General features: G+C 31.4%; 2 protein-coding genes across 2 annotated transcripts; one reads left to right on the top strand and one right to left on the bottom strand.

The window, feature by feature from the left end:
• The first annotated feature begins 1,151 nt into the window (after positions 1 to 1,151).
• LOC112091406 lies at positions 1,152 to 5,570 on the top strand. Its single transcript, XM_024165012.1, has 4 exons — positions 1,152 to 1,339; positions 1,997 to 2,048; positions 2,572 to 2,727; positions 5,273 to 5,570. The coding sequence occupies exons 1-3, from the start codon at positions 1,258 to 1,260 to the stop codon at positions 2,720 to 2,722; spliced, it is 285 nt and encodes a 94-aa protein (XP_024020780.1). The 5' UTR covers positions 1,152 to 1,257; the 3' UTR covers positions 2,723 to 2,727; positions 5,273 to 5,570.
• Positions 2,726 to 9,742, bottom strand: LOC21398037 (potassium channel KAT3). Its single transcript, XM_010097190.2, has 13 exons — positions 9,506 to 9,742; positions 8,889 to 9,104; positions 8,617 to 8,778; positions 8,256 to 8,313; positions 7,570 to 7,887; positions 6,409 to 6,648; positions 6,124 to 6,222; positions 5,973 to 6,005; positions 4,706 to 4,891; positions 4,371 to 4,448; positions 3,787 to 3,856; positions 3,395 to 3,520; positions 2,726 to 2,956 (listed from the first exon to the last, which is right to left on the bottom strand). Exons 1-13 carry the CDS (start codon positions 9,691 to 9,693, stop codon positions 2,853 to 2,855), a joined length of 1,878 nt encoding a protein of 625 aa, XP_010095492.1. The 5' UTR covers positions 9,694 to 9,742; the 3' UTR covers positions 2,726 to 2,852.
• Positions 9,743 to 13,719: the final 3,977 nt, after the last annotated feature.

Here is a 13,719-nt window from a genome sequence, read left to right as displayed (position 1 = left end):
GTACGTAGACTCCAACCAGTAAAAAAAAAGCGTAATAAAAAAAGGATTAATCTCACTTGGGCTCTATGAATTTTAAGGTTATTCACACTTTATTCTTTAAACTTTAAGAATTCTCACTTTGTTCCTTAAATTTTAAATTTATCCCATTTAAGTTTTTTTATAAGAATTTTTGTTAAAATCAGACAGCAAAAGAGGAGACTAAGTGCGATCATGTGATTTTTATATATTTATTTTTAACAGAATATTCAAACATAAAGACTGCATGACTGCATTACACTCTTTTTTCTATATGTTTTTAATAAAAATTATAATAGAATGAGTTAAGTGGGAACAATTCAAAGTTTAAAGAATAAAGTAAATAGTTTTTAAAGTTTAGGAAGGTAAATTAATAATGACTTTATAGTTCATGGACATAAATAATAATTAAAAAAATTTCTTTGATCTTTTTTTTATCGGTGTTCTTTATTTATCAGTCATCAAATTTATATTATTTTTTAATGTGATGTAATTTTTAATTAAATTTAATATAAATTTGATGATTGATAAATAAAAAACGACAATATTTCTAGAAAAGATATAACACCAGATAAAATCTCATAATAATAATCCTAAATCCTAAAGAAAAATAGCATGGAGAGAGGGGAAACCGTTCGAGTCTTGTCTTCATCAGTTTTAGGGGTTGTTCTTTTACATTTTTGAGTTAGGATGACTTAAGTGATAATTTTGAGTTGAGTTTGAGTTATAACTTGAGTTTGTGTTTGGATGTGCATATTTGAATTATGATTTGAATTGATAATCTTTTTGAGTTTGTGTTTGGGTGGATCAAAACTTAAATTTGTATTTAAATAGTATTATACTAAAAACTCAATGGTAATGAAAAATTTTAATAGGGTAAATAGGTGAGATTTTATTCGTGTTTTCGTTATGAATGCATAGAAAAAAAATCATCTCAATTAAAATTAAAACAAAAAAATTATAACATTTTTAAGAATAAAAAATACTGTTTATTAATTTGAATTTGAGTTTATAAACTCAAATTAAAAAAAAAATTTAAACTCAAATTTAACCTCAAACTCGAGTTTAAATTCAAGTTTTACATAAGAATATTTTTAAATTTTTTCTGAATTTCGTTACAAAAAATAACCCCTTAATACAAGCTTATCGCCTACCTCCAGATTCTCGTTCCTCCATTCTTCTCTATCAAATTCCCGCCAAAACACAAACCGGGCTGCTCTCTCTAAACCTGGGTCTCTGAGAATGGCGGCTTCACCGTCTCAGTCCGATGGCCAAGTCCTTGCTCCTTCGGAAGCTGAATCTCAGCTTTCGTCTCTCGTCTACGGTGAGTTGTCTCTAACATACAGATCGCGAGCTTTGTTTCAATTCATATTCGTCGAGATCTATTTAACTTTTCGGCCAGAAAATTTAAACCGCATTTTCTTCGAAAACGCCGTGCAAAAACCTTGGGATTTTGTTCGTTTAGATCAGCTATCCGGAGATTTCACACCAATTTGGATGGTTTTGCAATGATCGCGCTGATCCAGTGTACTTGGAGACTGAATTTTGATATTTTTCTGCAAACTAAACGCTAAATACTGTGCATAACCTCGCGATTTTGCTCATTCGGATCGACTAGCGGTAACGTTAATTTAGAGGATATATTGCTTTGATCGCAGTAATGTAATCTACTCTGAGAATCAGATTTTAAAGCCATGGATTTACTTTTGAATCATTGATAATTTTTTCCAGAAAAAAATACACAACAATTTTATTGAAAAATTATTTGCATTAAGTGATTCCGCTCATTAAGTTCAACTGATTCAGAATTTAGCGTTAATTTGGATGATATTTGTAAAGATCGTAGTGTTATTGTACTGCGAGAATTCGATTTTGAAGCCGTGAGCCACTTCTGAGTTGTTATGTTTATTTTTGTTTAAATGATCTTGCACTTACTTTCAATCTCTATTTTATTTATTTACTTTCTTTTGCTTGAATACAGAGATATCTCAACAAGTCCAAGGAGCCATGGAGAACATGCTTAGGACGATCAAGTGAGTTTTGATGAGCATTCTTTAGGTCGAGTATTAGTGCATTTGAGCCAAAATTGGAGGCAAATAAGTCCACTAACTCTTGTTTTGGTTGTGTTCTAAGCCTGGTTTCTGGTATTGTGTCTGAGCATGAAATGGTCGTTTTTGGAGTTTCATCCTGTGTTTTCACTATCTACATGGCTGTTGTTGAGAATGTTATAATCCAATTATTTTAGGAAATTTGACAGGTTTGTATTTACCGATTTTTGTTTTCTTTATTTGCTTTTTTATTTTTTTCTTCTCTAATTCTTATTAGCCTAATTGCATTTGTGAATCACAATTCTGTTGCTTGTCTGCTTCGCTCATTGCTTATGAAATGGAGTTCATTGAGTTTGTTGATTACGAGTATTTTTGCTTTTATTTGTTAGAGTCTTGAACATGGTGATCATCAATGACAAAATAACTGATTCTTGTCCATAATAGTTTTGGCCGAAGATTATTAACAAGTATCTGTTTCGCTGGATTACACCCACAACTGAATTTGCAGTGATATTGGTCAGAACTCTACTGGGATAATGGAAGAAATAGAAAAGTGCAAAGATTCTGCTATTGATAGAAAGAAAGCCTTGGAAGAAGAGAAGGAACGATTTCAGAAAGCTGCTTATACTGTGCTGGACTTGCTCAACAACGGAGACTAGATGCTGTAAGCTCTATATTCTTTTCATATGTTATGATAGACAATATTACCATACAAGTTACAAGACAATAAGATGGTTGGTAGTTTGGAAAATTTTACAGATTGCGATTTTCTTGAGTACTGTTTAGCTTTTAAAAGATAAACAACTGGTCATTCTCTCTTAAAGCATTTAGTTCTTCCACCTGTGAGCCATCGGCCATGACAATCGTGCTTCCTTTTTTACCAAACTTTTTCTCTGCATGCACAAAATTCAGCAAGGTCCAAAAAGTTATTCCATTTTCTATTTCTCCCAATCAAATTAATTCATCAAATCCAAGTTTATGCACCAGTGAGTGACACGAGTAAAATAAGAGAAGCTTTTAGGCCCGACTATTTCTTTTTAATAAGGTTAATTTTGATGGTAATGACTAGTACATTATTCATTAAGTTATGTGCATAGTGATGAATAATCGAATGTAGAAAATCCATTCACCCTAGAGCCGTAATTGCTAGATTCAGATTGTAAGTTGACCATATTTATTTATATACAATACTACTGCCTACATTTTTCTTATTTTTGGTTACAAATATATGATAGAATTTAGATCGATATCCTTGTTTGATAAGAGCTTTCAAATAAGACGAAATCTCTGAGACTATAATTAGGGGGGTAAAAGTCTCAAATATGGTTTACCTGCCAATCTGAAAAGCTCGTCGATTGAATCGGGCAAATGTACGAGTTTCCCCGATGTCTCACCTTCTGTTGTAGTTTCGTTGGGATTATATCCATGGATTATCACTCTGACAGGAAGTGTCATTCCTGCAAAATAGTCTCTTAAACTTATCAGAATCATGAAATACCATGTTATCTTGGAAATTTTATACAATCTAAATCTGTAGTCGATGGTGACATTGATCATATGACTTTGGCCTACCCCTGACATGTGGTTCATGTGTGGTATGAAATGCTCTATACCACTTTTAGTATGGAATTCCTTGTTTGAACATACGTGCTCACTGCTCAGTGACCCTATTAGCTTAGGCTATTACTTGCATGACTGTAACATTGATGAGTCTAGGGTTTACCTTCTAAACTTCGGTCTCTGTTATAACTCGGTGTTTCTTGATTATGTGGATCCTCGTTTGGTTCTATTTGCTGCAAAGAACATTCGGTGATCGTCATTAGCATGAATCAGCAAACTAGCTGGTATTTGAGTACATCTGAGGCTAACATGCTTCTAAAACAAACCATTAGAAATGAGATGTACATGGTATTCAAATTGCAAGTATAGCGTATGCACGGAAGTTATCTTACATAAGATGAACAACTTCATCAATTTGCTTTTGAGGATTTTTTTTTCCTTACTTTTCTTTTCCAATAGATCCTCCTTTTCAGTACAAATTTGCCAGATAGTCGGTGAGCTGTTCAGTATGCGTTTGCAAATAACTACTATCTAGCAAATATGTACTAAAGCATTTTGCAAATAACTACTATCTAGCAAATATGTACTAAAGCATTTTGCAAATAACTACTATCTAGCAAATATGTACTAAAGCATTTTGCAAATAACTACTATCTAGCAAATATGTACTAAAGCATTCGAATATAATGATACAGCTAGATAAACACGGAGATCACACATGTTACTTGGGTAAAGATGAATCTCTACCTCTCTGTTTAGGTCCCTCAATAAATCTGTGAGAAAGGGTATTGCTTCAATCATATCTGGTTTTAAGCTCTTCAGGTACTGCAAATGAAAGATTAAGAGTAAGCAAGTGATACAACTGCATTATACTGACTTGTATAAACAAAAATTTGAAGACGTAAACAAACTTGGTCTTCAGCTCCGTCTGTATTTTTAAATATCCTTTAACAATTCTTGTTGTTGTATTCATATATTTACTTGGGTTGATCTTAGTTGATCTTATTCGGTTTGTGTTTAAATATTAAACCTTACGTGAAATGTCGTCAAAGATTTGTGATAATGGTGAACATTTAACAAACCTCAATAAAATTGGAGAGTAAAGTCTTTGCGTCTTCATTGTCTGGCTGCAGTATTTGCTTGAAATGATTATGACTCATTCGAATGACCTGAGAAAGCCTCCTTGTTCTCACTGTAAAAGGTTGTGGTATGTTGAGAAGTACTGCGATTTCTCCTGCCATATCTGAAGATCCTAGTTTTGACACAATCTGACCAAGACACAACATCAGTCGGGCTGAGATGACAAATGATTTCTATAGTTTACAGATGAATTTAGTGACTTTTCTCTTCCAGCCTCAACTTGTTGTATTAGCTTTCCAACTTCCAAAGTTTGATTCCTTCGCCACTATTGAGTAGTTTGGAAGAGTTCCTAGAATTTGTCTCTACAACTTTCTGGATATCCTTATTTTTTTATAAAAAAAATCTGTATAATATTCATTCCATCAAAAGATGTTTATGTTTAAATGAACATTAAGAATGACTAAATCCATGTCCTTTGATTTTTTTTTTTTTTTTTTTTTTTTTTTTGTTTTTGTTTGGTGAACCTATGTTCTTGATGCTAATATTTTTGTTGGGTTTTACCTTTGCAGGTTGTTAGAAATATATAAACTTCGTGTAGATGCGTTCGTGTAGATGGAGTTTCAGAGATTTCTACTGTGATATGTTGCATCATCTAATGAATACTATTGAAGCCGTTATAAATCTCAGATAATAAGTTCCGCGGATTTGGTTTTGTAGAAATATGTTTTTGTATCAAGTGAGATTTACTTCTTGGATGATCGATATACTATCCTCATGATTTTCTACATGGATTATTGTTTTTGAACATTGAATAGAACATCAACTTTTTCTTCCCTTACATCTCCTTTGAATCTCTACAAGGTACAAGCAACTCTTTCATTCATTTCATTTATGGATCTCCCAATTTTTTATATCTAAATTATGCAAAGGAGATTCTAGGAATTATACAGGTCATCTTAGTATTTATTTGTGTACATGGTTGGATTCATATATGTACATAAAGAGTAAGGTTGTTTATTCGTTCCATCCTTGACTGTTAAATGACTGAATGCCATCATTTCTCCTAGTTATCTGGTTCAACTACAAAGCAATTATAGAGAGAAGTCTTTGAGCAGTTGATGTTTAATTAAATTAATCATATTATCTAGTGTAAAAGGCTGTTTTATGGTTCATGATTGACAATTTATATTTTAAATTTTCCGTTCATGTTCTTGTGATAAATGTGTACTACACTAGCTGAAGGCCACTGGGGTTGAAGAAATTTCTTACCTGCTCTGTACCATTCTTGTATACAATCACGTCCTGCAGTTTCAAGTATGTATTTATGCGTAAATTTGCTGGATTTTCTCAGTGTACGTGTTTTTGTCATTGTGCCTGTGTGTGATGTGTGTAACTTCAACGTTAGAGAGAATTTTCATACCACTGATCCTGTCACCAAAATATAGAAATCTGTCTGAATCTCGTTTTGCAAGATAATGTCGACCTTCGGCGGAAAATATTCCGCTTTCATCTCCGAAACCTGAAAGAAGAAGATAAGTTGTGTGGAAATTTGGGAGGAAAAGCAACAATGATCCTCTTCTTTGGTCACCTAGGTAATACCTATGACTAGTTATTCAAGTTTCCTAACTTTTTTTTTTGTTTTTTTTTTTTTTTTGTAACAATATGTTAAATTATGTTTCTCAAAATAATCATATATAGGTCTTACCAATTGAACAATAAGGTCTTCAGAGACTCCTTTAAAGAGGTAGGTCTTTTCAACAGTGCGATGGAATAGGTGTTGGGCGATGCTTGATCTTATTGCTTTAGGAAGATCCTCAAGCACTTCTTCTTGCTGTAACTCTACTGTCTTGAACTTGAGTTGCAAATGTGCCAGCATTTGTTCTTTCAATCCCTCTGGAAGTCTGTTCTTGCTTGCATACCTCAGCACCTGATTGATTGCTTCTCTCTGCAGCACAAAAACCATCACACTCATACATCCCAACAAAACCAATCTGTTATTTTCTTCCAATCAAATTCCTATTAAAATTTTGGATACTAATTGACATTACATTTTCAGGACATTCACCCTGTCGTACCCATAGTGCATGCTTTTTAACATTAAATCTTGTTAAAATGAAAAAAAAATAAAGAGAGAAAAAAGCAATACCAATGAAATTTAATAAAGATTTCACGGTTCAAAACTTTACTCTACCAGTAGAGTTATTTATTTATTTTTTATACCTTACTAAAATATTCCTGCTGGTTAGCATTAACGAAAGAAAATGTACAACATATGTGGGTGTGGAGCCCATATGGGATCGAAAGATGCGTGTTTAATACCATAATTAATAGAAGGCAGCTCCATTTATGTGACAAATTGTAAGACTCAACCTTCTATTAGAATAGAATGTCGTGTTGCCTTTAGCATTGTTATATGAGATCACAAACGTATGTGGAATATGTCAGTGTGGAGTCTATTGGGATCACACACCCTGTGGTGTGTTCCATCTTCCATGACACATGGAGAGTGTAGTAGGCTGTTGCTCTTGTTGTGAAATAACTATTGTCAACTCACAACTTAATACTTTTTGTTGTTCGATTCATGAATAGTAATATCCAATGTAGGGTCAGTCATGTTAAATGTGGTGTCAATTAAACTAAAAGGCACAACTCAAAAACTATGATGCTACGAAAAATGTTTGGAGTACCACCACTTAATTACTATTACTAATAGAAGGTGTATTCTATTTATAGACCTCATGTTGTTGCATTCACTTTTTGTTAGTTGGTGGTGCATCGCCGTCACCTATGTTTATGTCTAACATTGGTTAATTAACAAGTTTGATAGATATATAATGATTAGAAGTTAAGTAATCGAGTGGATTACCATGGCAAAGGTTCGCACAGCGCTGTGGACAATCAAGTTGGTCATGTTTCCAATGAGATAAGAAGTGAGGCCAATGTTGAAGAGCATGTAGATCATGTTGAAGACCTTCTCCCCTGTGTTGACCGCGTGAAGGTCGCCATATCCGACGGTGGTGACAGTGACGATTGACCAGTAGATGGAGTAGGTGTACCCCAACCAGATGCTCCTGTGCTTAAAGTCGTCCACCTGGCTTCCTATCCACGTGTTCGCTGGTGATTTGTGGTGGGCCGCCAGCCAGAAGTAGAAGCACCCAGCTGAGTGCACTGCAAATAGTGTCACCTGTCATGGAAATTAAAATTGTTTTGAGTAGAAAATATGTTCTTTCAAGTATATAATTAAATGACGAAAAATCCTACAGTATGTCACATTTATTTCCTCACCAATAGAGCGAGTTTTTACTGCCATTGGATTAAATTTTAATGGTCTGATCTATATAAATGAGAATACTTTTGTACGGTACAATTGCTATTAAAAAAAAAAAAAAAAAAAAAAAAAAAAATTTTAGGAAAAAATGTTTTTAAAAAAAAAAAAAAAAAAAAAAAAAAAAAAAAAAAAACTTGCTCTACTAGTAGAGATAATAACGTGGCTACCGTGGAATTTTCTCTTATATTGTTAAGTTATTTTAGTAGAGGGAAAGGGAGACTTACACTGATTAGTTTGCAGGTTCTTATCAAAAAGTAGCTAAAGCGCGTGTCTTTCTCTAGTCTGTAATAAGAAATAACTCCCAATTTATTTTAGTTTGAAAATGGTGATATATATTCTCATAAAAGACCAAAAAGTCACATAGGAAACAAAATGATATGGACTGTATAAAAGCTGCTATATAACACCGTTAGGACTTTCAGTAGTTTATTACATTTGATTCATTTGAGTAGCCATATCATCGTTAGGTGTTTTGATTTACAACCAATTTTACCTAATCGTAAGTTTTAACTTCTTAATTCTCATCAGTAATGCATGTTTCTGAATATAAGGCAATCAATCAACAATTTATGAAATTTAGATTACCTCGAAAAGAGTTGACTAACGCGCCGGAGTCGCCAAAGCCTAAGCAAATTGAGGAAGCCAAACGTCTCACCACGGTGCAGTTCGCCTGTGAAGATTCTGTATATGAGCTGAAACGGTAGAGTTGACGCCACGTCCATTGGGAACCAAAGTTTTGTAAGATACCTGATTTAACAAATTTCCCCCCAAAAAAAATCCTTAAAAAAATGTACACCATACAAGTACATGATATAAAATACACCATATATATTCAAATAATAATAATGATAATATACCTTACAGCAATTTTCTTGTGATCATCTACCAAAAGATAGGTTGTTTTATCCAAGTAAGCCACAAAGAAAGTGAGGATAATATCAATGGCAAAGAATGAATCCACAATCAAGTCAACGATCATGAGAGAACCCGTTACCACTTTCTTAAAAGCCAACTCAAACGGCGACGCCCATGCAGAATACACCACCAACACCACCAGAAATGTCTGCCACCACCTGCATATATATATATATATATATATATATGGATACACACATTATATTACATCCATACATACATATAATTTTTTTTTTTTTTTGCTGAAAAATACATATATATACATATATAGCTCTTTGTTATAGAAGAAACATAAACTGAAATATTAGAATTTTGGCCTCATATATTGTTATATAGGACCTTTGTGTAGGGTATATTATACTGCACATTTCTGAATCAAAATCAAATAACATGTAAATTTATTAGAATTAGAGTTTTCTTTCCTTCCCTTTTTTTTTTTTCATTGTCACACAAATAATACAATTAGACCGAGAATATTATAGAGAAACCAAAAGACTAACCTTATAAATATATGTATATATATATATATATATATATGTAAACATGTAGATATATGTACCTGTATCTTCTATCATAAGGTGCAATGACAAATTTCTTGAGACGAGGGTGTCCTTCATCGACGACGGTTCCAAAGGCAGGTAAGAGGCTGCTGGAGACTGAGGCCAAGTTCTTCATTTCGCCGCTCGAATGCCTTCGGAACAGCAAAGGAAGCGGCGACCTTGTTTCCGACAAGTAAGGCGACGACATTGTTCACCGGAATTAAGATCAAAGAAGAAGAGATCAGAATAATGTCAGATCAAAGAAGAGAAGAGAGAGAGAGAGAGAGGTGAAACAATATTATATATGTGTACAAAGTCCGTGAAACTCTTCAACTCATTAATTAGAAAAATGTTAATTATTTAAAGTCTCATTAGAATAATATGATTATTAGACAATAATTTCTTCTATGTCTAAATTTTCCAGCCTATTGACGGAATAATATATTGGAAATTAAGGTGTTATAGAGCTTTCATTGATTTTTTTCTTTTAATAAAACTTGAAGTGAAGATAACATTGTTTTTGGGGTCGTGTTGATCCACAACCGACTGGCTCAAATAAATAAGGCAACTTTCCTTGATATATGGAATTTTGTCAACTTTGGAAAGACTACTTTTGGTACTGTGTATTTAGACGATTAATTGTGAAAATCTTCAAAAGTAGTTTTGTTCTAGTTTGTCATAATTAGTCAAGATTTAAGATCTTTTAGGGTTAAACTTTTCAAGATTCAGAGCCATATCCCCGAAATTGAGGTAGCGTGTGCTATAATTATTATATTCCCTTTTTTTTTCCCCTGAGGGTATGATTATTAGTTTCTTGAAAGAGTTAATTTTTTTTGGACCGTTTCCAGTATTCTAAGATACCGGTATGTTAGATTTTTTATCCGTCAGATCTGCATAAAATCACGTAAAAATAAAAAAAGTACGTAAATTTAACAGTTAAAAAAATATGACCTACCAGTATGTCAGGTGTATCAGAAAATTTTTTTTAATTACTATACTTATTAAGTTGTTGTCCTTATTATTGGTTTAGAAGACTATAGCCCTTTCTCTCGCTTTTCGTTTCTTTTTATTTATTTTTTTTATAGAGTCCTGTACGTGAGCAGAAAGAAAACATATTGTTGTAATATCTTTTCGACATCAAATTTCAACACAAAATTAGCAAACTACGCACGCCTGTCTAAAGTCAAAACCTTTGTGTAATATATATGGGGGCTCATAAGATTTATTAAGAATTTGTCCATTAGAAGTTTGACTTTATTTGGTATATCCTCGATCATGGATATTGCCCAATTAAGGGAATTGATTGCGGCGAGATTTCTATGCTCACCCCTATATAGTTTCAACTTGTATACATACTCCAAACACTAAACAGTAACAGTTAATAAATGCTTAAAATTTTCTTTTTAAAAAAAAAGAAAAAAAAGAAAAGTGAAGTAGGTATTAATAAAAAAAGTAAAACATTTACATGCATCCTTAATGAAATTACTTTGCAAAGCATAGAAATACAAACCCCTAATAATGGCCCGAAAACACAACAAACTCAACCTCAACATTAACCGGTATTAATTCAAATGAAATGTTTAAGGAGTTTTAAAATTGAACAACCAAATAAGTAAGCTAATTATTAAATACACAAATGACTCTTTTAACAAAGCCACAACATTAATCAATGAAAAAACCCGATCAATTCATTTCAAAAGATGTGTAGCATTAAAGCCACCTACATACACAAAACTTTTACGCCGTAGAAAACTATTTATAAATGCAAAATCACGTCATAATCAAATAATATGCTAATTTATTATAAAAAAAAATATTATGCTAACAAGATGAAAGATTTTGTTACACTTATTTCCAATAATCCAATCTTTTTATGCACAATTTAATCGTACATGTTTGCTTCTGATTTGTATCTGACGTGATCATTTGGGTTCAATACACAAACAAATGAGATTTGAGATTAATATTAGCATTGTGTCATGTTACAAAAGCCTCAAATACCCCAATATTGTCGTGGCTACCATAACAAATTAGTTTTATTTTTCTCTTTTTTCTTTTTTCACCGCAAAACTAAAAGGTGTCACTCGAATCAAGTATAGGGACCCATAGCGAATTTGTTATTGTTCTATACAACTTGGAATAAGAGAACATAAGTACGTCGGCAGACATGGGAAGCATGCACATAGATCTTAAGTTTTTGTATATTCTAATTCAAATGATTGCTAAATATAGAAGTCAAATGATCTGAGTAGACTTTCTGTGTGAATTAAAATATTTGGCGAAGAATAAAAATAAGGCCCATTTGGCATTACTTTTGGAGGTTGTTTTTTTTTTTTTGTTATTTTTTTATTTATATATATATTTTTTAAGAAGCTACTACATATCAGGGTGCTCGGCAAAACATGTTTTTGTCCAACAGCTTTTAAAAACAAAGCAACTCCTATTGTCGTTGTCTAAATTTAATAAAATGACCCTAATAATAAAACTTAATTCCCAATCAACTTATTGTATTTCTTCTAAATCAAATTAAAGAATATATTCATTTTAAATGTTTATTTGAAAATTAAAAATACTTAATAAATATCTTATGCTAAATTTTAATAATATATTTTCATTATAATATTGCAAGTTTGAAAAATAATTTATCTTCATTTCTTTACATTATTGAATTTCTTTATAGATATATAATTTATCTATTTGAATAAAACCAATTTATTTTTAGAGATAATTTAATTAATAAAATGAAAATTATTTTTTTAGTATTTTGGTGTACAAATATTATGAATATTGACTATAAAAATGGAAATAAAACTAATTATAAGTATGTATATTTTAATCATTATACATCTTAACAGTAATTTTGTACATAGTTTACCAAACACTTAAATTTATGCTTAAGATATACACAACAATTTTGAAAAAAAAAAATTTACCAAACACCTACATATTTTTTTATCATAACAACTTCTGACTAACAACACAACAACAACATAAATTTTTAATAGTACAACAATACCAAATTAGTCCCAAGTCTTGGAACTTTGGAATAATTGACTATTTTTTATTCATAAAAGCACTTTTTTTTTAATTTTCTTTTTGTTTTTCCGCTTTTGCTGATGATACATGCACTTGAATTATGTAGGTTACCCCTAAAATTATCACGTCCCTCAGATTATTATTATTCTTGATTTGATGGATGATGGATATATGCGAGGAAGAGCAGAGAGCAGCTTATATTATTATTACTATATATTGTTTCGTTTTTAATTTACTAGTTTGTTAACTTGCTCTGCTCTGCATGTGTATATGGAAGGCACTTAAGCGGTATAGTATTTATTGTATTATGAAGAATTAAACTATAGAGGAGCCCTTGGGAGAAAAGAAAATTAATAGAAATTATTTTACTAGAAACAAAATAAAGAAAAGAAAAAGTATATCAAAAAAGCAAATTATAAAAAAATTGAACTGCTAAGGAGCATTTTGGGGAAAAAAAACAAAAAAGATAAATAAGAAAAAAAAGCAAAAAAAGGTACTAAGGATTGAGTTGAAAAAAAAAATGTTTAAAAAGTAAGAGAAAATATTTGACAATGATAACTTTTGAATTAATGACTAATAAGGATTCATAATAAATAATTTGGGGTAAATTTGATAAAATAATTTATTTTATAGGACCATGCGAGGAAGAAATGGTAATTTAAAGAAACACATTAGATAAAATAAACTGGAGAGTAGCCTTTGAAAAACAAAAAAGGAAAAATAAAATTAAGTAGGAGAACATTTAAACTGAATTAAGAGTAAGAGATAAAAATTCAGATTCATACACTTTAAAAAGTATTTGTCTCTTTTCCTCTCATAAGAATTACTTTTGGTATAATAAGAATTAAACGAGAAAAAATTAGTTAGAGGCCGTTTAAAAAAATTTTTGTGTGTGAGCAAGAGGGGAAAAAATTATAAAAGCGCATTGCAAAAGTTACACTGTAGAGGTGCTTTTACTAAAAAAGAAAAAAAGATTAAGCATGACTTATTTAAAAAGAAACTATAATGATAGGTTTAAAACGAGGGAAAAAAAGTATTCCAAAGAAGTAAGTTTTAGTAACTAGATAGTAGAGGAGTTTTTTATAAAAGAAAAAAAGAAAAAAAGAAAGGGAAAGAAAAAAGCAAGAAAAAAAAAATCAAAGAATCAAAAAAAAAAAAAAAAGAAAAAGAAAAAAAAAGGGAGTTGACATATGGCAAG

Source organism: Morus notabilis, unplaced genomic scaffold (genome assembly GCF_000414095.1).
Source record: "Morus notabilis unplaced genomic scaffold, ASM41409v2 Scaffold699, whole genome shotgun sequence".
NCBI classification, from domain to species: Eukaryota; Viridiplantae; Streptophyta; class Magnoliopsida; order Rosales; family Moraceae; genus Morus; species Morus notabilis.
This window is presented reverse-complemented; position numbering and strand designations above follow the sequence as displayed.

Bases quoted from the DNA above. Each gene is read 5' to 3' on its own strand.
- LOC112091406 (XM_024165012.1), top strand. From the start codon at position 1,258: ATGGCGGCTTCACCGTCTCAGTCCGATGGCCAAGTCCTTGCTCCTTCG. The intron at 1,340-1,996 runs GTGAGTTGTCTC...GCTTGAATACAG, and splicing joins GCTTTCGTCTCTCGTCTACG to AGATATCTCAACAAGTCCAA. The intron at 2,049-2,571 runs GTGAGTTTTGAT...CTGAATTTGCAG, and splicing joins AACATGCTTAGGACGATCAA to TGATATTGGTCAGAACTCTA.
- LOC21398037 (XM_010097190.2), bottom strand. From the start codon at position 9,693: ATGTCGTCGCCTTACTTGTCGGAAACAAGGTCGCCGCTTCCTTTGCTG. The intron at 8,779-8,888 runs GTATATTATCAT...TTGTTAAATCAG, and splicing joins CACAAGAAAATTGCTGTAAG to GTATCTTACAAAACTTTGGT. The intron at 4,892-5,972 runs GTAAGAAATTTC...TGTCTTGGTCAG, and splicing joins ACAAGAATGGTACAGAGCAG to ATTGTGTCAAAACTAGGATC.